This window comes from Rhamphochromis longiceps, linkage group LG3 (genome assembly GCF_057381845.1).
Source record: "Rhamphochromis longiceps isolate RC_006_pf linkage group LG3, R_longiceps_female_GT1.1, whole genome shotgun sequence".
In the NCBI taxonomy this organism is placed as follows: domain Eukaryota; kingdom Metazoa; phylum Chordata; class Actinopteri; order Cichliformes; family Cichlidae; genus Rhamphochromis; species Rhamphochromis longiceps.
This window is the reverse complement of record NC_140559.1, coordinates 16,302,940-16,330,815: the sequence shown is the minus strand read 5'-3', so window position 1 is coordinate 16,330,815 and position 27,876 is coordinate 16,302,940. Positions and strand designations below refer to the sequence as shown.

At 44.4% G+C, this 27,876-nt stretch overlaps 1 protein-coding gene across 1 annotated transcript; it reads left to right on the top strand.

Moving 5' to 3' along the window:
• The first annotated feature begins 1,040 nt into the window (after positions 1 to 1,040).
• Positions 1,041 to 27,876, top strand: corin (corin, serine peptidase). Its single transcript, XM_085401681.1, has 24 exons — positions 1,041 to 1,179; positions 3,242 to 3,392; positions 6,654 to 6,962; positions 9,576 to 9,687; positions 9,910 to 10,014; positions 11,401 to 11,624; positions 12,681 to 12,794; positions 13,777 to 13,884; positions 14,715 to 14,825; positions 16,355 to 16,477; positions 16,973 to 17,080; positions 17,999 to 18,230; positions 18,337 to 18,479; positions 18,570 to 18,677; positions 18,779 to 18,892; positions 18,995 to 19,105; positions 19,456 to 19,579; positions 20,263 to 20,391; positions 20,649 to 20,698; positions 21,900 to 22,086; positions 22,164 to 22,326; positions 22,404 to 22,512; positions 23,717 to 23,850; positions 23,931 to 27,876. Exons 1-24 carry the CDS (start codon positions 1,117 to 1,119, stop codon positions 24,111 to 24,113), a joined length of 3,315 nt encoding a protein of 1,104 aa, XP_085257807.1. The 5' UTR covers positions 1,041 to 1,116; the 3' UTR covers positions 24,114 to 27,876.

Here is a 27,876-nt window from a genome sequence, read left to right as displayed (position 1 = left end):
CACTGAGTAAAGGAGCAGCGTTCAATAAGCACAAGTCTTTCTGTTCTCCAATCAGAAGGTTTGATGCACTTGTGTGCTGGCTTCAGTTCAGAAACAAAAACTATGTCCATCACTTTACACCAACCACCTTCTTTTTTTTGGTTAATGTTCTGACTTCCTGTGAGCCCCTCCTTGCTCGTTTGTAATCCCCCTTGTGTGACCTTTAAAACAAAGTTTCAGGAAACGCCCCTCTCACTGAAGCTTGATCATGGTGAATGTTTACAGAAGGAGGCGCTCCATCCATGGTTAAAAGCATTTCTTCCCCATCTGAGTTTGCAACAGCTGGTGACAAAATCACCACACAACAGATTTATCTGCAACATTGTAGTTACATTATAGAAGATCGTAACTATGACTACGACCATCAAAGTCATCAAAAAAGAAACATTATTACAAGTTAGCATCATGAATACGTTACATGTATGTTGTAAAGGGTGCTGTCAGACTTTTTTTTAGCATTTAAAACATTAAGCGAGCACAGACAGCCTCTGTGGGGTTCCACTCCTCACTGGTGGGTCACAGCTCTGAAAGACTCCTGGAAACGCCCCTGCTGTTGAAACTGGGGCACCTCTTAATACTCTTAATGCACCTGTTTACCTCCATCCTATGATAGTAAACTCCACCCATCTCATACTCTCTATGCTGCTTCTGTTTGTCTCCAGGGCAGACCCATCTCCACCCACCCATCCACCCTCTCCCTGCCACTTCCCCAGGTGGATGCAGATGTAACCAGAGAGTTCAGAGTCTGATTTGTGTTTGTATTCCTGACAGAACTTTCGGAGGTGTCTCGCACCCGTTGCGGGTTCCCCCCACTCTGAGGAGCGCACATGTGCGGCAGCAGCTTTGAAGCTGGCGCTCAGGAGGCTCCGGCCCTGAACCTGAATCCAGGAGCTTTAATCCCACGTTAAGACCTCCTCACGTGGGCACGACCTGAGCTGTGTGACAGTAAACAGCGGAGGGGGAGGAGACGGGGTAGGGGCGGAGCCAGCGTGTCTCGTGCCCGGTTAGTTAGCGGAGCAGCTCGCGGGCAGCAGACAGAGGGATGGTCTCGCGCTCGGCGCTGGGCAGCAGCAGGTCATGTTGTCCGCGCGGCTGGAGACCTGCCCGCGTGTCACCTTCAGCGGAGCGGGAACTGCGGCGGTGAGTGCCCCCCTCGCTCTCTCTCTCTGTGTCCCCGCTGTCTGCGGAGCTCTCTCTACCTCTGTCCCCGCTTCTGCTGCTGTCCTTGGTGTCCGTCCTCTGTCCTCTCCGCCTCTCTGTGCTGCTGCTGCAGACTCTTCTTATTCTGCAACACTTCAAAGATATTTCAAGGCTTTAATCAGAGAAGCGTCAACAGAAAACTGACGCAAATATGTTTTTATTTCTGTTTTATTTCAGTCAAATCTCATTGAGTCATCTCTGTTTGAAACCTGTCACAGAAATAATTACAGATTTATTTTCTGTTTAAAAAAATCTATCAGCTGCTTACCAAAAAAGGTAAGCAGTAACATAAAAAAATGTTACTGTCACATTTGTGCAAAAGTCAGTGCACTTTTGTCTCCTGCAGTAACATTTACCCGAGGGCACAGGTGTGCTCAGGAGCATGAAGCATGTAGGAAACAGGATGTTGTTCCAGTATCTGACTTTTAATGTCGTGTAGTGATGTAGTGATGTCCGTCTGTGTAGAGTTTTCAGCGAATGTGAGCTCTGATGGTTATAAAACTGCACCCAGCTACACTTTCATTTCTTTATTAATAACTCTGATAAATTTAATTTCTTCTTAATAAACTTCATTTCTTTTCTCAATGACACCTTAGATTTGATCATGTTTGGGTGATTCGTGGATCTCTGTTTATTCATAAAGACTTTGATTTATTTTGATGTAAAATTTAAGAAGTCATATTAATTGTGGCTCCAGCTGAAGCTCCTCGGGTGGCTGACGCGTCTCCGTTTCTACAAGATGATCCAGAAAACAGCTGAAAGTTCACACACACGCTCAGCTCTCAGACCTGATGATGTGCACTCGTTTACCTGCTAAACACGGTCGTCGCCGTCCTCCTAATCAGTACATTTGTGATGTTTCGGAGACTAAATGATTACAAACTTAGTTATTAACAGATAGTTGTAGTGCTGGAAGAATTAGAGCAAGTTTAATAACTACGGCTAATAATTAAAATAATCACGTAGTGATTTACAAAACAAAACAAACAGTTATTATTTTTGACTCTTTTTCTTAAATAAAAACATTATTAAGATTAAGATATAATGATAATGTTGTAGAAAGCTGACATTTAAACTGTGTTTTCTTTATGTTGTGTGACAGTAAACTGGGTGTTTTTGATGATTTAAATATATCAGGCATCAGAAAATATCAGAACCAATAAATATGAACAGTTTTAAGAATTTACTTTATTAACCTCTTAAGCCCAACGCCCCCTGATACGGGGGCAAAATGCAGGAGATCAGGTAGGCTTGGGGCTTAAGAGGTTAATGCCTGAGGATTGTGTGATTTCAGTTTCCCCAAGACATACGAACAGTAACCGACTGAAATAAATAAAATACAAATAAAATTACAAAATATATACAAATAGCTCAATTCTAAATATGTGTTGCAGAGATTAAATATATATGATTCACATCGTACTCCAAGCTGTTGTTATTCTGATCTTAATTTTACTCCTTACTTAATTTTACCCTTCAAAGTAAAAGTCCTCGCCTAAAAGTCCTAAAAGGTGTAAGATGTACATAACGTGCATGTTTGGTTTGTACTTTATTTAACCCAAATAGTGAGCTTCTTGTTATTGTCATGCAATAAAAAGAAAATGATCCAAGCTGCAGCTCTCACACACTCTTTCAGATGCACATGCACGGCAGACATTGTGGTAATGAATCAGCCAATCAGCACATTAGACAGAGCAGCTCCACAGAGAGAGAGGGTGGTGGAGTGAGCAGTATTTAAGGCGGGGGGCTGCTGTGTGGTGTCAGGTGTCGGCTCGTTGTCATATCTCTTCAAAAATAACTTCAGCGTGTCCAACGGAAACTCTGAGAGGGCAGAAACACCCTGAGCACCCACACCTCTGCTCTCTGTAAAAATAACCTTCAGTGGAAGAAGGGGCGGGGCTAAACAGACAGTATAGAGCCAGAAGCCTCCTCTTTTGTGCTCTAATAACCTGGATCCTGGTGTTTTATGAGTCCTCTGAATGTCTCTCTGTGTCCCACAAAGAATCTGGCTCGAGGACCCCAGGCGAGGATGGGCGGGGAGGCGTGTCCCCACAAGCTGGGCTCCACCAATCACCTTCGGCTTCTCCTCTACATCCTGATTCCCACCGTGAGCCTGCTGGCCGGCCTCCTGCTGCTCGTCCTGGTCCTCACTGGTAGAGACACACACACAAACACACAGTCTGGCTGATGACCTCTGAGGTCAGAGGTGTTCTCAGTGACCTGACAAAGACTCCACCTTCACTTTCAGTCTGGACACGACCCTGATATCACTCCATCCCCCTCCTTCTCTGTCCTCTAATCTCCACCCGTCCTTTGTCTCTTTCCTCCCTTTTCCCTTCTTTTTCCATCCCATTCACACCATCATTCCTTCTTTTTTATTTGGCTTTTATTTCATTATTTCTCTTTTTACGTTCCTCAGTTTAGTTTCCTCCCTGCTTTCAATCTTTCCCTCCGTCGCTGTTACGTCCTCCTTCTTTCCCCTGAGTCATCCTCCTTCTTCCTTCATCCCTCCTTTCTCTCGATGAAGAGGAGCTACAGAGGGATAAGGGGGGAATGATGGAGGCACGGAGAACAGACTGATGTGTGTAGGAGGAGAAGTGTGCATGTGTGTCACCATGACAGCAGGGAGTCCCTCAGCCAATCAGCATGAGGATCAGACTGAAAGGATTTCAAATATTTACGCAGGTAGTAAAAGAGACGCGGCAGCATCTGTCCATCCAGACCTTCACCATCTTCCTCCTCCTCCCCCAGCTATGGTCTTCACCTCCATCACCTTTTCAGCCTCCCCCCTCATCGTTTCTCTTCCTCCACTGGATTTTCCTTCCTTTCTTTATTTTCTCGTGTCTGCTTTGATGATTCATTTCTTTCTCAAATGTATTCAATTCAGTCTTATTTCTCTCTCTGAACACACACACACACACACACACACACACACACACACACACACACACACACACACACACACACACACACACACACACACACAAATATCACAAACATTGTCTGAATGAATAAACTTTTTTAAAAAATTTGAGAACTTATTTTCATTCTCCTCGCAGTGAGAGCTCCGCTCCTCTTTCTTCTTCGTTGGTTTCTTCTCCCTCTGCAGCTGTTTTTCTTTTGTCTTCTTCGCGACTCATTGCACACAGTGTGTGTGTGTGTGTGGCTTCTCTCCCCATTACACACTTAATGGTCTTTGCAGTGCCTCCTGCTTGCCTCCGTCTGTTTTCAGCTTTAATGTGAGGCTGTGAGTGAGAGCCTTCACATTCACTCTTCAGCAGTTTTTATTTCTCAGCCTCTGACTGAACGATGATCCACAGTCACACTGTGTGCACAGCACACCTGGTTCTCACTGCTGGACGGTGTTGTTGAGTCTCCACAAGCAGCAGCAGAAGGTTTCAGAGTGTTCTTCTGAGCTTTATCAAAAGCAGCAGCCCGCAGCCTCACATGTGTCCTCCTCAGGGGCGTGAAGTGAACTTTCTGCTGAGCGCAGCAGGAAACCAATCACACCGACAGCTTTTAGTACTCCTGGTTGTTGCAGATATCTGCTCCTGTATCTGCTGCAGGCGTGGGGGGAAGGAATCAGGCTGTTTTTTTAATCTAATCAACAAATAAAAAATGATAAGTTCAGTTTTAGTCAAATTAAAGTCAGCGTGAGAACATCAGCAGATAAAATCTGGTTAATTCATCTTCACTGCAGAGCTTTTCTCTGGTCCTTCACACCAGCTCACCGTCTGACAACTATATTTGTAGTTCGAGATCTACTGACCAATGATTTTGAAATGGCTCTGCTGCATGCAGGTAAACAGCCTGAGCACAGAGCAAATGAAGGAGGGCTTTCGGTAAATCGCAGTCTGAAAACCATCGACTATCATTTTTGGATCCATCCATCCTATTCAAGTTGTCACAGATCCGGCGGCAGGGTACACCTGGACAGGTCTGTCTGTCCCAGCGCTCCGTTTCTTGATTTCCTTCCTGAATTTCTTGTGGCATTCACTCTGATTAATGGCTCCAGCTGTGGGACTTACACTTTGGCACCAGTTTTATTTATTTATTTGATGGAAGTCAGGCGCCGCTTTGCTCAGTCAAACAGAGACCACTCACGTTCATTTTTGAATTATTGGCTGACCTGAGATCTGTGTCTGTAGGCAGAGCTTCAGTAGCTGTTTATCAGTAGCTATATTATTTATATACAGTGATGAGTGGCCTGTTTCACAGTCATGTGGTGTGGATTTCAGGGAGACACTTGGGACTCGTACCCACTGATATTTACAGCACACGCATTCGCCCACCCACTCCCCTCCTTACACTGCAAAAAAACAACCTCCAAGTGCATGACTTATGTACGCAAACATGTTCCTTCACATACGCGAAGACGTCTCTGTCATAAACTGATGTAACAAACGTGCAAAATGAAAATTCCTCGTTTGATTTGTTTGTTGTTTGAGCTGAGAGGAATCTCACACGTCGGCAGTAATTCGCTGTGTAGTGTTTGAGGGGGTGAAGCCGATGATCTGTCAGTGACTCATTTGTAACATTTATACCAGAAATGCAAATATGAAACCCACGGCTGTGTGTGACAGAAAATATGTAAAAAGATTACCATGGTAACCAGCTCTGTCTGACACGGCTGTGCTGTCTCATTAATAGTTTTTTTTTCTTTGCCAGAAATGTCAGGTTGTTCAAGTTCATAAAGACGGACGCGGCCGGGGACGAAAAACAGTGCTTTAAAAACTCTAAAGTAACAAAGGGAGGAAGAGAGGAAGGGGTGGGGTCCAAAATGCACCCAAACAACAGAGACTCACTGTGAGATCGACACTGTAAGATGTACTGTAACCACACACCAGCAGGGCGAGGGGCAACAAGGAAGTCTGTCAAGGCAATATTCAAGACAGGAAGAGAAAAAAGGCAGGAAGTGAAAACAGAGAAAGCCAAAGAGGACCTGACCTTCAAAATAAAAGAGAAATGAGACTCAAAAGCAGAGAGGGGAACACATTTATCAACTCAAAAGCTTCTTTTCCATTAAGAACTTGGGATTCCTGTCCTTCATTTTGTGGAATTTTCCATTCTCGCCATAACTGAGAGTTTTGCTTCTGGGGTCCTTTATTGATGACACACCTGTGGAAAAGAGTCAGTATGTTCATGGACGTTTAGGTTAAATGTGACCATGCCTGGAGAATACAGAGATTTAGGTTTCTGTGAAAGGAGAGCACTTTTTAGCTTTTATATCTTCTAAATTATTAAATTGTCAAATTATTTCCTTAAAACTATTTGAAATGTGTGACACCACACAGCACTCATTCGTTCATGAACTGAAGCCTTAAAGCCACGCTCATGGACGTTCATGAGCGTGGCTCAGAATCATGCCTGAACCGCCTCCTATGATTGGCTGATACCTGTGTCTTCCTCTGCAGGTATATTTGGCAGCACTCACTTGGACCCCAGCCTCCTCCCCTCACCCAAACCCATCGCCGACAGCAACCCTGGTTACCACAGCAACAGCACAAGTGACCCCTACCCCTCCTCCTCATTCACGGTGGAAACCGTCACGTCTTCACCGCAGAACCGCAGTGAGAGCACACCTGCCGCCACCGGCGTTCCCCCGGTGACCTCTACTCAGGCTCCGCCCACTCAGCCATACACAACGCCCCCTGATTGGCTTGCTTCTGTGACATCGCTGAGCACCGCTTGGCCGAGCAGCACCGCCTCTGCACCCGACACAGGTATCAGGTGTGAGCAGGAAAGATGGAAGCAGCAGGGGGTTGTGGGAAACGTACGCAGCTTTTAAAAGACCTGAGTAATGCCAGGGCTAAGGATGAACTACAAATCCCACAGTCCTCTGCAGTCTGTGTCCTTCCTGCTATCCGTCTGTCTGTTGCTGTTGTTGTGTCCTTTCCCATCAAACAGTAAAATCTTATTAGGCTCCATTAGTGTCGACTGGACGAGTTGATACCTGAGAGTAGCTGCAGAGGATGAGCTGCATTCAGATCTGCTGTCCTCTTCTCTCCTCTACTGACCTGATGGGCTGAGCGAGAGTGTGTGTGTGCATCTGTGCTGATAAATCGTTTGTTGGGTTGCTATTTTAAAATTCCCCTCGTCTCTGTCTCTCTCTGTTCCTCTGCTGTCCTTCAGTGTCTCTCTGTCTGTTCCCATGTATTAATGTGCAGTCGAGGTGAATGCTAATGAGCCTCAGTCTATCCTGCGCTCTGATTGGACACTGGACACTCACCAGATTTGGTGGATGTTTGACCTCCTGCCCAGTTCGGCCACCTTGTTAAAAAAGGTCACGCTCTGTGATTAACCGACTCTCTGATGACTTAGATTTCTCCCACTGAGACAACAAGTTAGGCCCTGAAGGTGTCGGTGGTGTCACCTGGCTGTTTGTCCTGCTAATGCTAGCTACAAGTGTCTTATTAAAGCACTGACATTGATACATCCAACTGTGGACAATCCAACCAATTACAGGCGAGGTTTAAACACAGAAAGACCTCAATTTACTGTCATTTGTTATTAGTTATTTGTTATCTTTCTAAGTTATTTGCCCCTAAAAATCTCAGAAGGATGGTCTTACTTATCCTGGAAGGCATTAGTTTGGCCTACTGTAAGCATCCATCCAGACGTCCAGTCCTTTAACCATCCATTTTCTTTTGGGGATCTGTGGCAGCAGGTTATTCTAGTCATTCTTTAAGCTAGCAAAGTTTTCCAGTTACTATATAATCTCTGAGTGTACCCTTTTTGCCTGTGTCCCCAAAAACCTCTAAAGGACATCCTGATCAGATGCCAAAACTGATTGGCTGGCTCCTCCGAAGGAGCAGCAGCTCAGCTCACCAGATGTTTGCACTTCTTACTTTGTCCCTAACAGTCAGTCTGGGAACCTCCCTGATGTTTCAGTCACTTCCTGTTTTTGGTTGCTATCCTCTCCTACACCAACTGGTCATAGCAGATAGCTGCCCCTCTGAGCCTGGTTCTACCGGAGGTTCCTTCCTGTTATAAGGGAGTTTTTCCTTCCCACCAAGTGCTTGCTCGGAGGGGCTCGTCTGATTGTTGGGGTTTTTTCTTTATGTTGCTTTGAGGTGGCTGTGATGTGGAGCTACATAAATTAAACTGAATTGACTGCTCGTGACCACAGGTGAGGGTTAGATTATAGATTGACCATTATGACGAAAGATTGTTTTTCAGCTCGCTTTGATTATAACCATAGTATTTAAAAATAAACACTGACATTCCATGAAAATCATGCAGGTGAAAAATACCAGTACAGTTTTGGTTAGATCAAACACGTATTAAGCACGGGTGCTCCCATTGGCTTTAGGTCAATCCAACCCACTGGCACAGTCAAAAGAATTCAACAGTTCCTGAATGCAAATGTTTCTGCATAGATTTTTCAGTGATATTAGGGTTATTATGGTAATCCCAAGTAGGGCGTCACATCCAACTCTTGGCAAATAACCCAGAGAACAAAAGCAAACAGCAAAACAAAATAATAAACAGACAGTAAAAACTCAAATGTCTGATAAAATGTCTGTTTCCTGTAGAGCTCCATCACACTCCCTCACTTTCAACTCAACCTTTGACTGCTGCAACACCATGCCTGTGATACTGTAATGACCCGAATTTCACTGCTTTCAGGAACCATTGGAATTCTTTCAATTGACCAAATGGTTCAAGAGTTACGGGAGCTGCAGGTGTAAAAAATATAAACCACCTGTCTGACAGGTTAGATTTCAGAGGATTCAAATCTGATAACTGTGAGTTTCACCTGCTGGTTTTGGACTCAGTGTTGTTTGCCATCATTTTCACAAGATCAGCAAACTTTAGCCACCAGACGCTGCTCGTGCAATTAACTCCAGAGCAGCCATCAAAATTCTCCAGAAGACTCCAACAGAACAAACACAATCCAAGGGACCAGTTCAGGGACTCCAGTTAGCTGAGGTGAAGTCTAGCAGACAGCTAGGAGCAAAGAGTCTGTGACAGCTCTATCAAACAGTGAGGATACTAAGCCAGTAATAACCCATGTTTCTATCTAAAATTAGGTTTTTATGCCACTTCTCTCACACTAAGCACAGCTTACATCTGGGTAACAAAACACAACAATGACAGTGGTATTGCTCAACGTCCACCAAACACATCACGCCATGGGCAACAATGAAGTGAAATATCACTAATAAAACAAAGATCTGTGAAAACCAAACATGCACCAAAAAGTTGTTGTTGAGAAGCATAAAATATTAGAAACTATAACATAAGCATGTTTTATAACGAGGCTGTAATGACGACAGCAGCCTGCAGGGGCAGCGTTCGGGGTTTGATCCTGGTGACCAGCTGTCTCTGTGCAGGTAGCTGTCAGCTGATCGTGGAGCCTCAGTGTCACATGTTGCCCTACAATCAGACGTGGCTGTCCTCCTCCGTCGCCGTGGTGAAGAGCTCAGAGGTCGACATGTTGCTAAGGTAACAGTTACTTCCACTAAAAGTCATTGAATTATCTACATACAGCTATTTCATACTGCAAAGAAGACAACACAATTAAAGGCATCACCTCAGGTTGTGTCATGTCAGGGTTTCATTGCTTTTAACATTTAAATGATCCAAACGATTCATCAGTGAATCGACGAGTAGATGAGTGTTAGCTGGGCTCCCGGCGGTGACTGAACGCCAGTGTGTGTGTTTCAGGTTCTTCAGCTACCTCAGCAGACTCTCATGCTACAGACACATCATGCTCTTTGGCTGCTCGCTGGCTCTGCCCGAGTGCATCGCAGCTGACGGCGCACACAACAGGTAACACACACACAAACCTACAGTCAGCTGTTTCCATACACAGACCTTACTTGGCCTATTTCACAGCCTCTCCAGTTTCCATATAAGCAGCTCGTTGCTGTGGAGTCGTCAGTGTCGACCTTTCTGGACTTGACCTGGGATTGAAGATTGATTGAAGAGTCTGATGTGAGCTGGAGGGCCGCTCTGACCAGACGACAAACATAAAAAACTAAAAAATATAGAAACTATTTATATTAAGAGAAAGGTGGTGAGAAAAAACAAGTCCTGCTGCACTGTGCAAGCTGTTTATTTGCCGTCTGCTTCTTCTCAATCCACAACATGTCCACCTATTTTAATCTGTCCAGAACTGAAGCTGATGTTTGCTCCTTTACTTGTTACCACAGATTGTCCCTTATATTATCTGTAAGCTTCTTTGCTGTGACTAGAAAAGCAGCCTGAACCCTGAGTGGAACTTTGAGAAGATTGAAATATGGTCTTATCTGTTTCTCAGATATCACAGTCGTCTCTGGACACTCATAAAACTCATAATTAGACAATTAGAGCTCAGTGTTAGGTTGCTGTTTGATCGCAGTGTCAAATGTTCTCATCAGCAACACTATCCAGCTGCTCTGCTGCTCAGGGTGAGGGGAGATCCCAGGGCATTAATAAACCGTCAGCGCGCTGCACGCTCAAACAGGTGGCGCCCTTATTATGTCTCAGTTTCAGCTTTTAGCACAGTGCCAGAGGCTCCAGGTGCAAACTCGGTCCAGAGTGAAACAGCGTTTCTTCTTCCCTGTCCTCGTTCCCTAGCATGCTGCTTTGTTCAAACAGCACGACAGCATGTTGGATTAGTTTCAGCGAATGTCCAGCTGCTGCTGACAACAACCAAACCATAGGAGGAAGCTACAGTCTGATAAGACACAGAATAAAGTGCATCTCTCCAAAGCTGTCAGGTGACCGTCAGGAATGTTGGAGGTACCAAAATGCTCAGGCCTTCTTTAAAAGCCTCACAGTGCCGAGCAGCTTCTTTCAGTTTACCTAAACCTTGAATCTCTAATGCGAATGTTGTCTTTCAGTTCCAGCACATTCAGCAAAGACTGAACTTTGTCTTCCTATAAAACACAAACAAGAACATGAAACTCAGCTGTTCACACAGTAAGTGGGACAGCAGCTGTATGTGTGTATATGGCTAATAATAACACCCTCACACCCTCCAAACTCAGAGGACACACACACACGCACACACGCACGCACGCACACACACACACACACGCACGCACGCACACACCTTCAGTGTCAGTGGTTTCAACTCCAGACGACCTCTGACAGGAGGATTATGGGACTTTTAATGTTTTAATGATGCTACCAGCTAACTGCTCCCTGACGTCCGCGTATGTGTGTGTGCAGGACGGTCGTGTTGCCCTGTGCGTCTTTCTGCGAGGCAGCGAGAGAAGGCTGCGAGCCAGTCCTACAGATGTTCAACGCCTCCTGGCCTGACTTCCTGCGCTGCTCCCAGTTCAGCAACACCACCTCTGCTTTGTCACCACCGTCATCACCATCATCACCTTCGCCAACAGGTCTCCTCACGTCACCTGCCTGCTACACACCGCGACAGATTAAAGGGAAACCCTGTGAGTACAAACCACACATAAAATCCTTCACTCAAAAACTGGAGCTCAGACCTCAGGGACCGCCAGTTGGAAAAATGAGCCAATCAGCTAATGTATTAGCTCAGATAATGTCATTAAAACATTCTAAAGGCTCCAAACTCAATCCAGAGTCCAGGTCAGGAACTCCAGTTAGCAGCTATCATCCACCTGACCCGTAATAGTACAAACTTTAAGCCTTAAACTTCTTAAAGGTGAATGAAATTTCCACCTGTTGTTATAATCGTTATCTACAGAGACCAGTTTTTGACCTATTTTTGTAGTAAACATGTTAATTTCTCCTATAAAGTTTTAAAATGGGAGTTTGTGGAAATGGACTTAGACAAGAATATGATTCGAATCTGAATAAAAGGTAGAGGACCAATGATAGAGCCTTGTGGAACTCCACAACCTGAAAACAGTCTGTGACGCCCTGTTCTCACAGTTAATCTGCTGGTTACTGCACTGAGTAAAAATGATTTGGGTTTGAACGTTTTCAGGTGAGATCTTGAAGTCACCAGTAAATACAGTTTCCATTTATGCTAGCTATTACGATGCATGTAGCCAAAGTCTTTTTTCCACAAAGTCTCATGTATTCAAACTTGTACAACTTCCCCGTCTGTATATCTGTGAAACTCCGAGCTTCTAATAATGATACTGAGACATTAAAACTGCAGTAAAAACCAACACAGTCACACATTCGTGTCTTCGAACCAGCTTCAAACCACATCGTGCCAGCTTACAAAAACTGAGAGGCACACAACCTAAAGACATGGGAGTTAGCAAAACGTGGACATGATGTCAATTTTCACATCAACGTTGTTCACGAGGCAGTGCGAGTATAGAATGACCCTTACAGGCTTCCTTTACATCTGCATTCATATTTTTTGTCTCGGTCTCTCATTAAGTTATACTTCTGGTCGTGACTGAAAACAGTTTCTCTATTGGCCAAGTGGACATTAGAGGGACTGCAACTTTTTATACGTAATAAATATCGTTGTTGTACATCACTGCTGTACTCTCTCTCTGATTGGTTGGCAGCCGTATGTGGCGGGAAAGATCATTACTTGTGTGCGACTGGGATTTGCATCCCTCAGAAACTGGTGTGCAACGGCCACAACGACTGTGATGACTGGAGTGACGAAACACACTGTGGTGAGCGCACACACACACACACACACACACTGTATTGTGGTCTGTGTAAATAGCAGGAAACGTTTCAGCCCGTTGTCATGGTGTTCGCAGGTGATTGAGAGGATGACAGTGGTATGGTCGCTCTGTCACAGAAAGGTGGTCGCCATGGTAATATAAAGAATCTATAGGCAGCGACTATCAGAAAGGCAAAAGGGGAGAGAGAGAGAGTTTTGTCTTTGTCTTTTAATGTCTCTCTCCCTCTTTGTGACCCCAGCCTTCTTTTAACCAGCAGAGGTTTATGTGGCTGTAAAAGTCACACATGACAACGAATGAAGGAAGAACGACAAACGGCTATAAAGTGAGAAACCAACACAACAGGAAGAACTGAAGAGGACAGGAGGGAGAGGACGAGAAGATTAAACATGAGACAGTTTAACCAATATTCATCAGGTCTCCTGTGACGCGTTAGTTTGAAGTTCACATCCTTTATTTGGAGTCTTTACCTGTTTCACATTCCCTATGGAAATGTTATAACAGACAAACTGCAGGGGCACGAGAGAGCTGATTTCAAATCTACATCTTCTAGTATTTAGAACTATTTATAATTTTTAGGGTTTTAAGAGGTTAAAGACAAAAGAAAGTGCAAAAGAGGCCAGACTTAACCATTCATAAATGTGAAGAAAAGAAAAAGCAAAACAAAAACAGGGAGCCAGAAACAAAACAAGAGGAAACAAAATAAAGAAATCAGTCGAATGAACCACAGTGCTGCTGAAAAGCTTCAAGATTTGACAAAACAGGTTATTTAAAAGGTTTGTGGATTGTTAAAAAATGTTCCATTACATCTGTCTTCTGTTTTTTTACTCTGTGCTCTCTCAGGAACGTGATTATTATTATGAAGAAAAATAAATATCTAACATGAGATAAAGGAAAGCACGAGGAAAAGTGTAATGAAAAGAAAAAACACATGAAGAAGAAGTGCTGATCATGTCTCTCTCTCTATCAGTGTGTGCAGATGGCGAGTTTCACTGTAACACGGGTCGGTGTCTCTCGCCCGCTCTGGTGTGCGACGGCTATGACGACTGTGGAGACCTGAGCGATGAGCTCAACTGTGGTAAGACCATACACACACACACACACACACACACACACACACACACACACACACACACACACACACACACACACACACACATCCATCACAGAGTATCACACACTCAGGGTGACGCAGTTTGGCAGCTCGGGATCAGCTGTGAAATCAGAGAGAGGGGAAGTGTGGAGAATCCACCACCTGTCCATCTGACACACACAGACACACACACACACAGAGACACATTTTTGTATCTCTGTGAGGACCCACGCTGAAAGCATCACCAGGCTCAGCTGAGATAAACAGTCTGAGATCGAAGCCAGTTATCATTCCTGCACTGAGGCAATGCAACATATCAGTCTAACTGCTAAATTACAGGAACGCCACAAAGCTAAATTCATTAAAAGTGGAGCTGCTCTGCTCATTTTTACCTTTGTATTTCTGTTCTTCATACACTACAGTAGCTTTACATGAGTTCAAAATCAACTTTTTAAAAAGTATTATTTTGGTCCTCTGTGCAGCCAGTCAGTTCATCCTCTGTCTCGAACAAACTTTAGCTCCTCTTTAAAGCCAGCTATCTTCTGATATCCCTCACCAGCAGAAGGATATAACAGTATCTAATCCCTCTCTGGGACACTAAAGATCCAGGATAGGGACAAAAGGGAGCACTTAGAGCATTAAATCAATCAAATTTCCGAGTCTCATCATTTCATATCGTGTCTTTGTATCCCTATCCTTTACATAAAGGCTTTAACTGTAATGTTAAATGTTAATAGAAGATTAGCTCAGTCCAGACTCTGGAGGTCGTTCATGTTATTTATTTTATCTGAGTGTAGCTAATTGTATGTTTACAGTGTGTGATGTGGCCCGGGAGCACCGGTGTGGTGATGGGCGCTGTGTGTCCAGAGACTGGCTCTGCGATGGGGACCACGACTGTCTGGACAAGAGCGACGAACTCAACTGCTGTGAGTGACAGCTAGCTTAGCTTTGAGACATCAGTCATGTTTATAACTGGTGATTAATCTAAAGTTGTGTTCAAATCGATATTTAATTGATTAGGAAAATAGTAGCCATGGCAACTGCTGACTTTTTCCATAGACAGTGTTGGGAAGGTTACTTTTAAAATGTATTCCGTTACAGAATACAGAATACATGCCCCAAAATGTATTCTGTAACGTATTCCGTTACGTTACTCAATGACGGTAACGTATTCTGAATACTTTGGATTACTTAATATATTATCATGTTTTTTACAACAACGTGAATGTACTATTGCTGTGTGATTTATTACTATTACTGAAGGTCCGCAACTCCGAACTGTAGTAAAGGGACCTCTGACTAATACGGCGGGGTCCCTGTCGGCTCGTAGCCGAAAAATAGCTTTACTTTGTTGTGTGGGTCAACTTTTCTTGCGAGAGACAGAGAGAGGCGTTGAAAGGCTGCTCCAACAGAACTTATTGTTTTCGGAGGAAAACACCAACACGGTGTACAGTCGAGTCTTAATAGCTTACTTACAACTGGGCTCGTCAGGCTCTCTTCTTGGCTGCAGTGGTTATTATTATATTTACATGCTTCCAGCTCCCGTTTTTCCTCGATGACAACTCGTACCTTTCCACTCCCCTTTTTCTCCCTCCTCGCGCTCACAGACCCATAACGTGTATGGCAGTCCATTCTCCCTGCAACACGGACTACACTGCCCATGATGCTACATTCTTTAGAGCTATGCTTGTAGCATTCTGCCTGTTAGCTTAGCACAACAACAACAACAACGAAAAGGCCTCTCTCACCCAGGAAACACACAGTCGCAGAGAGAGAGAGCGTCGCCCTGTAACCATGGCAACCGTAACGCTGCCGCCTGGAACAACAGAACGTAGCTGTCAAACAAAACCCAAACAGTCCTGACCCGCGACAAAATGAAACAGGAAAGTACCGCAGTGTAATCCATTTATTTCAACAAAGTAACTGTATTCTGAATACCACCTTTTTAAACGGTAACTGTAACGGAATACAGTTACTCATATTTTGTATTTTAAATACGTAACGGCGGTACATGTATTCCGTTACTCCCCAACACTGCCCATAGACAACCACAGAAGGATTTAAACTAAGAAATGAGAGGTTTAACTTCGCTCATAATTTAAACAACTTACTACTTACACTTTGTTTGCTACTGGTTGTTCCCATTTTCACAGCTCACTGAGCTCAGCAAAACTTTCCAGTGGTACACACTGCCCTCTGGTGGTGCTTTCATGTGGTGCACTACCAAAAAACAGCATCTTTGGATCAGTTAAAAGAAAAAAAATGGAACTGCAGCAGGAACAAATGTACATATAGATGAAAGGACTGAATAGTGAATGTGAAGAAAGCTTTAGTCTGCCTCACATGGTTTCCACTCCGAGGGAAACGTGACAACTTGTGAGCGCTCAGCTGATTTACTGTGTCACGTGTTACTATAACTCATCAAAAATGACAGTAAGTGTGTGTGTGTTTGCAGCTTGTAAGAGTCAGGGTCTGCTGGAGTGCAGGAACGGTCAGTGCATTCCTTCCGCGTTTCGCTGCGACGGCGAGGACGACTGCAAAGATGGCAGCGATGAAGACAACTGCACCGTAGACCAGAGTGAGACTCTGTCTGTCATTAGAAGCAAAATCACACTAAAAGAAAGTTCAGACAAACTAACCTTTTGACCATAAAAGCTGTTATAAAAGACAGAAGATCATTCAGATGAACAAACATCTCACACATGACTTGGTAAATCTTAGATCCCTAATGACTAAGATAATAATTCATTTTCAAAGCTAATCACATCCTAATCGTCACCACAAGACAACACTTTTATTCATAAAGCAGCTTTCCTGCACAGAGGCAGATTCTTAAAACTTAAAACAAGTTACAGGAGCCAAACTGTTATATATACTGACTGTTCTTCAAACTAGACACAGTTCATTAGCTATCAGGGCCTTTTTGATTGGTTTGACTCACTTTGTAAAGTCTCACCTTCTGCCTGCATGTCACCCTGTCCCAGCAATCCTCCTCTGTCACACATCTCCAACATCCTATTTCCAGTATTTCCACTATAGCGTCTTACCTGTGTGTGTGTGTGTGTGTGTCCAGGTCAGGGTGGATGTGTTCCCGGTCAGCCCAGCTGTATTGCCACTTCCTGTCAGCCCATGTGTGCTGGCGGCAACGCCGTGTGCGACCCACAAAGCAACAGCAGCTGCAGTGAGTCATCAACAAACTGTCCTCACAAAGATAAATCTGACAATGAGAAGCTTGTCACATTTAACCCTTTATCACCCAAGTATCATACCTGGATTTACTTTTTAATTTTGGCTGTAAAATTACAAAAAACTCATCTTTCAGTTTCCAGTTGAATTTTCTATTTAACCCAAAATGCGGAGTTACAGTAATGAGGTGCACAGATGGTAAAATGCAGGCGGTGATGCCTCTGTGTTCACACAGCAGCATCTTCTGAATCCAATATCCTAATCTGATACTCCTAATCTGATACTGCGAATCGCCCAGTGAAGCTTGTGCCTGGTACATCTGTGAGGCTCCATTAATGCCGACCCATATCCTCATGTTTAGGAACAACATCTGCTTCATCCAGATGATGTTTTTTTGTTTTGTTTTTAAAGATTGTTTCAGCATGATGATGGCAAACAAATCATTTTGCTCATATTTCAAAAGCAGGTCTCTGTAGTAAAAGAGTCTGACTGTTAACCTGTCCTGTCTGCAGGTCAGACCTGCTATTGTCTGAAAACATCTGGAGCTTTATCAGATGAAAAACACAATAAAGGAAGTCCAGAGCTTTGAGCAGCTGGAATTCTGTATGAAGCAGAAACATTTAGCTCCTGAGGAAATGGTCTCATCAGTCCCCACACACTTAAAATCACATTTTCACATATTCCTACATGACTTTAAAAACATTCTGCACTGTGTGTTTCCTTCTTTTTACTTCTTAGCTTTTATTTTGACATTTTAAAGTAATTAGCTTCTAACTTACAGGCTGAAGTTGATTCATGCTTGGATGTATTTTAAACCTAAAAATGGAAGTTAGTCATGTCGTATGCATTATGTGGGTGACAGTGTGTAGGTTTCCCTCTCGTATTAGTCTTCACTCTGCGCTCTGTGTCCCAGCTCGCTGTGAGCCAATCAGCCTGGAGCTGTGTATGAATCTTCCCTACAACCTCACCAGCTTCCCCAACTACCTGGGTCACCTGTCGCAGAGAGAGAGCTCCGTGTCCTGGGAGTCCTCTCTGTTCCCCGCTTTGGTCCAGACCGGCTGCTACCAGTACCTAATGTTCTACGCCTGCACGCTGCTGGTACCAAAGTGTGACCCGGTCAGCCTGCAGAGGGTGCCGCCCTGCAGGTCAGCGCACAGTCAGCTAGTTAATCATCACTTTATTCCTCTGGAAGGTTTCAGATACCTTTCCTCTCTCCTTCTCTCACTCTGTCCTCACCCTCTCGCCCTGCAGGTCGTTGTGTCGTAGTGCAAAGGAGAAGTGTGAGTCGGTGCTCAGCATTGTGGGATTGCAGTGGCCGGAAGACTCAGACTGCAGTCAGTTTCCAGAGGAGGGAGGAAACACAACCTGCCTGCTGCCAGAGGCCGGAGTCGACGGTACACTCCGTTTGTCCCGAAGACGGTCGCTGAAACTTTCTGCTCCTAAAACTAAAATCTTCTGTTCGATGTGTGTTTTCGTGGTGACAGAGTGCTCTCCGAGCCACTTCAAGTGCAGGTCAGGTCGCTGCGTGCTGGCAAGCAAACGCTGTGACGGACACCTGGACTGTGACGACCACAGCGACGAGGACAACTGCGGTGAGTCATGTCAGAGTCATCGAGGCCGCCGCGGCCTCATCGAGACGAATGCTTCAGCAGTTTAGTGCAGCAGGTCATGATCTCACCTTTCTGTCTGTCAGGCTGCTCTGAGCGTGCTCTGTGGGAGTGTCCCGGCAGCACAGTCTGCATTAAAGCCAGCATGATCTGCGATGGGTTCCCAGACTGCCCCCAGCTGGTGGACGAGACCAACTGCTGTAAGACTCCCTGATGTTGATGTTATTATGTTTTGTTCTGCGCTGGGCCAACAATCCCCTTCCTGACTGTATTATTAATGATATCCATTCATATTTCCTCAGCGGTGTGCAGGGATAACGAGCTTTCCTGTAACAACCATCAGTGTGTCCATCGCACTCTGTGGTGTGATGGAAAGAAGCACTGCTCAGACAGCTCCGACGAATGGAACTGTGGTAGGATAGTCCCACTTTTAAAACGTTGGGTTGTTCTTTAATATGTTAACAGGGACACCTGAGTGCAGCTTTGGTCCTTCTACTTTTCATCCTGCAAAATCAATCTCTGTGTCTGCTTATTTATACATTCACTAACTATTGATAATGATGAAACAGCAGAGAGTATTTGTAGTAGGAAGCTGTGTATCATCTGCGTGAAGTGAAGTTCAACATGATAAAGTTGCACAGGGAACATTTATTTACTGGTTTTAAAAAAAGGAATTTCGGACGTGACTTCTAAATATTTTACAGTATTTCATCTCTGATGAGTATTTACTATCCAAACATGCGCTGATCTGTTCTCTCTGCAGTGTCTCTGTCCGATCGATCGGGCTCTGTGCTGACGGTGTTTAAGACGGCGGCAGAGTATCAGGTCTGTGCAGATGAGTGGAACGACGAGCTGAGCGAACTGACCTGCAACCAGCTGGGACTAGGGTAAGGTTAGTAACACACGCACACGTTATTAAAGACTTTCTTCACATTCAAATATTTTTATTTATGATGTGGAGAGAAATGAGACGAGTCCCCAAAGTGTGAAGTAAAAACATCCAGTTGGACTTCCTGTCTTGTGTTTCCCCGCCTGGCTGACCAGCTCCTTGATATTCGTTCAGAATCTCACCTCCGACTCCAGCTGCATCATCCCGGACTGCAGCTGACAGGCTCAGACTGTCCTCTGCTCTGAAAATCAGTTTTGAGACGGTTCAGTTACTGCAGTTCAGAACAGTGGAGTTGGAGTCTGCCCTCGGGATGAGAAACTGACTGGAGACACGTTATTCTGAGGGAAACTCTAAATACATACACAAACCATCTAAAAGTAGTTTTTAGATGTGCACTGCAGGCATTGATCTTTGTAGACATTACCCAGAGGAGCTGGAGGTGAAAACAGATGTCTGACTCACAGATGGGCTTTATCCTGTCAGATTTATCCTTGTAAAAGTAATTATTTGTGGATTTATTCTGTGAGAATAGAGCAGGTAATTGTCAGGTGAATTCGGCGTTCTGTCTCGTGCACACTCCACCCAGACAGCTTCACTGACCCAAAGCAAACACATTGTTTCCTGCAGTGTGAGCATTTCTGAGTTTCTGATGGAATAAGCATATTGTGTTTGTCTCTGCAGGGTTCCCTCCTCTGTTTCCAGGGTGCCCGATCAGCCCGGCGTCCATGGCCGTCGACGCTGGTTACACGTCCACCCCGAGTGGCACCAGAGGAACGGTTCTGCTCTGCAGGCCCGGCTGGAAAAGAGAAGGTAAGAAGCTTGTGGTGAGTCGGTCAAAGAGACCAAACTGAGGCTGATTTAATAAGAGGGCCTCAGTCCAGCACGGAGTCTGTCTGCCGGTCACTGATGTTAAAAGCTGTCTGCAGTATCTGGGCTGAGCCCATCAGGCAGGAAACAGGACACCTGTTCAGGCAGGATGTTGTCTTACCTGGCTGTTTTGAAGAATCACTGTGAGCTGGTGTCGCGGTGATGTGTTTATAACAGATGTTTCTCTGTCTGTCCTGCAGTCATGCGTGTCACTCCAGGCAGAGAGTTTCAGTCCTGTGTACCAGAGAAGGTAAACCTTCTACTTTTATCCCTTACTTACTGATTTCTCTCAAATCAGTGTGTTTGTAGAAGCATGTTAAAGTGGACGTGTTTAACCTTTCCCTCATAGTCTTGCTCTGGTGGTGGATGCTCATAAAATAATTATGAGGTCAATAATGGTTTTTTTTCTGCTCTGGCTCTGTATGATGTCACAGAGAGCATCTATATCGTTATCTCTGATGTTCCAGCCATTCAGGGTTTGACTTATAAAGGATGGAGCTAAAAATGCTCGTTTTTAAGGGGCTGCGCAAAGGCCCAGTGTGAGATAAAGAAGTGTGATTTTGAAGCTACTGTAGTTGAGTTGAAGAGTCAAACGGAGGTACTTTGTATGAGCAGGAGTAGATCAGCACTGTCACTCCTCCTGCTACCAACAGATGGAGCTCAAATTTAAAAGTTTAATCTCAAAAACTGTCAAAGCAGCCACATTCAGCGCTACAGTCACTTATACACCGTTATGTATGAGGCCCAGCTGTTGATGCTGATCAACAGCTGGACCTGCACTCAAGGTTTCAGTGTAGTTTGGTATTTTGGAGTTCAGACGTCCAGCTGCTGTCTGACTGATGTTGACTGTCAGATTCCAGAGATGGTCACCTTCTGACCAATTATACTGCGTTCTCTGTCACAACCTGCATGTTGTCTGTAGGTTGACTGAAGCAGACATAACAATTATAGATTGTATAAATCACAGCGTGATGCAGAGGCCTCGTCATTTTAAAGCCTTTACCTTATAACTGTATGGCTGCCACCATATTGGAGCCTGAAGTGACGATCTGTTAGTACAATTAACCACACACCAGGTATATCAATATTATTATTATCATCATTATTATTATTATTTATCAGATAATTGCATTAAAAATGCTTCAAAAAGGCTCCAACTGTACAAACACAGCTCAGGAACTCAAGTCGCCGTCCTGCTGTCAGCCAAAGAGGCCACGCCCCCATGAATATAACTTTAATAATTAACATGGCATCAGAGACCAAAGCCGTTTTCTGTATTAGGCTGTAAACATGTTTGTTTCTGGTGTAAAGTGGACATTTAACACGGGAGTCTATGTGGGCTGTTGCCCTTTTGGAGCCTCAAGTGGACGTTGGAGGAACTGCAGGCTGTGAGGTTGCTGGTTGGCTGGCTCATCATAAACAAATCCACTTTGTCTCTTTGTTGCCGTCAGAGTGCGGTCTACGCCAGGCGGTGGGCCTTCACCCTCACAGGAAGAAGCGGATTCTGGGTGGCCGGGTGTCCCGGCGGGGGGCGTGGCCCTGGCAGTGCTCGCTGCAGAGCGGTCAGAGCGGACACGTCTGCGGCTGCGTCCTCATCGCCCGGAAGTGGGCTCTGACAGTCGCGCACTGCTTTGAGGGGTAAGTCTTCAGGATGTGTCGTCAGTGAGCCACATTTTATTTTAACCTCACACACTAACGGTGTGTGTGTGTCACAGGAGAGAGAGTGCAGACCTGTGGAAGGTGGTGCTGGGCATTAACAACCTGGACCACCCAGGAGCTCACAGTCAGAGCCGAGGGGTGCGCTCCATCATCGTACACCCGCGCTACAACCGGGCGGTGGTGGACTACGACATCAGTATAGTGGAGCTGGACTCTGAGGTCAGAGCGTGCTGCTGCACAGGATCGAGTATCAGCTGTAATCGCACTGGACTGATGAGGCGTGTTAATGTTTGCAGATTGAGGAGACGACCTTCGTCAGACCGGTGTGTCTTCCTCAGCCGGGCCAGCTGCCTTTACCCGACTCCTACTGTTACATCACCGGCTGGGGTCACATGGGCAACAGGAGTGAGTACATACACACTTCAGTCTTTGGCCGTATCCCACTCCTAACCTTAGACTAAACTCGCTTTTTGTACTTGCAGCACAAGTAGGCACGCACACATCTTTCAATCATTCGTCTACCAGAGTTTTATTCTCGTCACGTAGAGTCGGTGCATTTAGACTTTGCAGAGTCCTGCTCTCTGTCTTCATCTGCTGGTTGAAAAACATCAGGCCGGCAGCTCTTTTTGAAAGCAGAAAGAATGAGCCGAGTCAGAGAGGCTCTGCTCTCGTTATTCAGATTCACTCTGAGAGAGAGTGGATGTAACTCACTTTCTCATGCTGCTCTGTGCTCAAGCGCTCTAAATCTAGACTCCATCCCCGCGAAAGTTACATAAACTTGAAATCATGCAGCTTGGTTTGAAACCACAAACCTTTCTCCTGCTTGTAAAGTTGTAACTGATGTTTCATTAACCTGTCAAACTGGGGAGTTTCATTCATTTCAGATTAGCTAGCAGTTAAGCAAGAAGACTCTTCGCGTAGCTTACCAAAGATATTGTGTGGATTGAAATGTGACGAGCTCGGAGCGCGTCTGGTCTCACTGTTGCACCCACACATGTGTCACAGGACCGACGCCGATCCTGGGAATGCTCCAGGCGTGGCCGGGTCGCGTGGCCGGGTCGCGTTCCAGCTCCGATGCAGCTGCTGCAGCTGGTTGTTTCCACTCAGGAAAATATTTGATGTTCCACCAGATACACACCAGCATGTTTCAGAAGGGTCACACAGGTGGCTCCAAAAATAACACCAAGTCTATCGTTTTTATTCTATTTTCACCTCAGTCTCCATAATCATAATCATAATCTGCCTTTTCACTCAATTTAAGTGCTCAAAACGCTTTCTACTCCACGTCTCAATCACCTAATCCTGCACTCATGCAGTGATTTTATGTACGCCTAGGCAGCTTTTACATTTACACACTTAGACACCAGTGGATGCATCAGGGGCAACTCGGAGTTCATTTTTATGTCCAAGGACACTTGGAACTAACAAAACGACATAAAAGACGTGCTCTTGTTAGTCGCCAAGAGCGTCCTCCGTGTGAAAACAGCGCTCATTCCTTCTGATCTTTGAGCTTTAACGTCCTGTGAAAGGAAAGCTCAGAGTACTTCGAGAGCCTTAGCGCTCTTATTATATTTAAAGCCTCATCTTCATCCTGTGTGTTTGTGTGCAGTGCCCTTTAAACTGCAGGAAGGGGAGGTCCGGATCATCTCTCTGTCTCAGTGTCAGTCCTACTTCGACATGAAGACCATCACTCCCAGAATGCTTTGTGCCGGCTATGAAGCTGGAACCGTCGACTCCTGCATGGTAACATCTGCACCAGTCCAGCATGAAGTACCGAGGCCACACAGTTTCTCAGTGTGTGTGTGTTTAACGTGTGTGTTCAGGGTGACAGCGGCGGCCCACTGGTGTGTGAGGAGAGCAGCGGTCGCTGGACGCTGTTCGGCCTGACGTCGTGGGGCAGCGTGTGCTTCAGTAAAGTGCTCGGACCCGGGGTTTACAGCAACGTCACGCACTTCACCCCCTGGATCCAACAGCAGATCTACATCCACACATACCTGACCGACTGACACATACGCTCACTCACCTGACACTTCCTGCTCCAAGCTCTCATTCATTCCAGAAGGAAGTGATGTCATCATCAGCCACAACACACGTTCAGTTCCTTAACCTGTGCCTATACTGATAGCCTTCAGACGCTGTGTGAGCAGCAGCTGATGTTGTCGGTGATTGAAAGTTACATCCATACAATCAGTCACTGAACTCTGACCTTATTGTTTTTATTACTCGACACATTCAAACCTACAAACATCACAGAAACAAAAACATAACCTCTGTGACGGTTAACCAACGCTCAGTGCTTCATGCTGGACTTTATACTAAGATACTTTTAAATTATGTAGTTCGAACCAACCATTGAACTTCCTGGGGCTGAAAAAACGACGAAGCATCAAAGACGGCAGTTCCTCTGCTGGGCTTCATCTCAGCTAACTGAAGTCACAGAAAACACCCAGGACACTTTCACTTTTCAATTCAATTTATTTCAGTTCAACTTTATTTATATAGAACCAAATCACAACAACAGATACATCAAGATGCTTTATATTGTAAGGTAAACAGTAAAGTCTGTTTAAACTCTGGTTAAACTCCATCATGAGACATTCAGCAGTGGTTTCATTTCACAGCTTTTTGCTTCTGTCACAAACTACACTATCCTCACACAGACCTAACAACTGCTCAAAGAAGTGTATCCCCAGATCAGCTGGTGAGTGGTTACTGGAGTTGGATGGGTGAAACTGGTTAAAAAGATGCTGCTCAAAACCTCTAGTTTGACCAGTTCAATCAGTCCAAGCCAAACAGATTGCAAAGGTTGCATCGAAGCTTGTCTGCAACTGCTCGCCAAGCAGAAGGAAAACATAGAAGTGTGATGTTTGACGTGCAGTCGGCAAGTAGTTGCAGGTTGGAGGTTGCGAACCAGCCTCCAGCCCTGTGTGAGAGAGGACTTAGAGCAGTAGTTCAAACTCAACATTGTGATGTTCATGTGTATCAGATGGCACATGGTCTGTTTCCAAGAACTCCATAAACTTCTTGTTCAAACTTTAAATCAGCATTAAAGCAGAAAAACTCCATTTCACAGTCATTTTCTCCGGCTACTTTGCCGGAAATACTCCTCAAGGTTTCTGAAGAACATTGTCTTAAGGAGGAGCTAAAACAGCTTGTTTCAGACATGGCCCAGTATAAGTTAAAGAAGGATTATTATAAAGTGTGACTCATGCACAGCTACTCTAGAAACATCAAGGAATACAAATATGGAGCTGGAAATGAGCAGGATAGATTCACTTACTTACCTAACTCATTAATCCCTATTTTAAAAATTATTTAATAACAGCAATTAACAGATTAATGATAGTTTTGCAGCTGTGATACAAAATTGTGTTTGTGCTAAACATCCTGTAAGCAGAAGCTAAATCTGCTATTTCAGAGGAGATTGAGGACTGTTTCCCGGACTGTAGCTGTGAAACCGAACATTTTAATGATATTAAGGCGTTTAGCGCTGAAGCTGCTAAAACAGACCAGCCGAGCACTCATTTTCCCACAATGCTTCACTCTATAGTGCCTAGCAGTAAAAAAAAAAGAAACAAAACAAAAAAAAATTTGTTACTTGTACAATGTCGTACTGTACGTGTGTGTGTGAGTGTAAGCTGCTGTGTGAGCGTCAGAAAGTGCTTCAAACCACACTGGCAATTTATATCAGGCAACTTTGATGGTCAACATGTAACTTTGTTCTCGCAGCTGCAGTTACATTTATTTTCTTTCAGACAGAAACCTCTAACTGACCCCCCCGACCCCAGTCGTGCTGTATAATGGCACATGAAGATGTAACACAAGCTTTATTTTTGTATATAGCATACACCGATGTAGTTTTAAGCCGTGTTTATTCATGTTTGTTTACGATAATGAAAAATGTCTTCAGAGGTGAAGTTAGAACAATGCAGATCATTAGCCTTTAAAGTTTCTGGCTTACAGATATATCGTTAGTAACGTAAACAGTTAATAACACGCTTATTATAAATGATAAATCAGGGGACTTGAAGTAAAGTTTTACCCAGTTTTTATCTAAAAGTAACCTAAATGTTCATCAAAGTGGATAAAGCGCAAAAAAGCAAATATTTAAACTGCCTGTGAAGTATAACTTTAACGTATTGCTAATGTGGAAACATTAGTGTTAATCCAAATGTTAACATAAGACATATGAGCTTTATCTCATGTATCAGACGGTCAGACTGTAGTTTAAAGCTAGCAGACTCACTAACACAAACGATTAACTGCCAAATTAGCGCCAGCTAGAGTACGAAGCACAAATGTAGCACAGTATAGAGCGTTTAATGATGTGTTTTCATAGCGTTAGCACTAAGCTACATTAGCTTTTGCTGTGTATTTACAAGCCGTTTAGGTCCAACTGTTCAACAGTAACAGTTTTCACACCGTAGCTGAACTAGAAGGAGGAAAAAAGATATTAAGACTTCATTAAAACTCACAACAGACGGTTTGTTTGCAGTTTACGTGTTCTGACGGCGTTTTTTTAGATGACTCTTCAAACATGGAGAGGGTTGTGGGAAAAAAGGTTGAATTTTCTTTGTTGCAGTACTCCGAGTGATCACTGGGGTGTTGCCTCTATTTACATACACATGTTTACCACATTTATGCTTTAAGCTAACTGCCTCACACTGAATTCACTGAAATATTAATGGTAACTGTTTTTGTTTGTTTTGTTTGCCTCATATGTGTGACAAAAATACTCACACAGACAGCAAAGAAGCATCAATACAACAGAGTAAAACCCTGACTCATACTGAGGCCTCAGTCACACAGGCCTAGAGACACTCAGCAACCTCTGGTCACAGGGGGAAACGTGTATTCCTCAATCGGTTGACAAGTGGTTGCTAGCTGTTGCCAGGTGAAATCAGTCACAACAAAGGTGAACCACCAAAAATCTCCACGTGATGGTTGGTTGTTAGCAGTTTGCAGTGACTCCTCCTAATTTGTCTGCAAGACATCTTCTCATTTTTCCCTGGCACACAGTGGTTGCCCGGTGGTTGCCAACCAGTCTCTAGGCCTTGTGACTGGAGCCTTAGACTTCTGGGAGATCTGGTGGAGCTAGTGGACATGCAGGTGGTGATTCCTGTTTTTCTCCACCAGAGGCTCCAAAAGGCTGAATGCTGGTCATAATACACCCTGCAGTTATCTGGGCTTTTGTTTCAGAAAGCAGGTTTAGTGAAAACTCTGAGTTTGTTAAACCTGAGACGTAAGTTTAAAACTAAGGTGGAAATGTTTCACTCATCGTGTCCACTAATGAATAATTGGAGGCTGTGAATTTGTTTCACTTGGCGAGATCAACATTTTAGCACTTCTCCCCATTTTGACTCCCTGTTAACCCAGTGGAAGAGTTGCCCAACGAATTGCCCCGTTGACCTTCTGTGCTGAGGTCGGACTCACATCCAGAACATTCCAAGTTGCTGCTGCTGATGTTGTTTTGTGTGTTTGGTTTTTTAAGAGTATTTTTCTACAGCGTTTTGTATGTCATGCTTCTTACACAGGGCTGTTAGTGTGTGTGTGTGTATGTGTGTGTGAGCACACAGTCACATGTACGGACTGTGTGTTTGTTTCTTCCTGATTTAGCTGTTATGACTTTGTTATCATGATGATGATGATGAGTAATGTTTGATTATATGGATTCAAATGCTTTATGGACAGACTGTAGCCTTTAATGTTTGTGTAAACAGTGAATATTTGGTTTATATCATCTTGTATCACACTAATAAACTTATACAC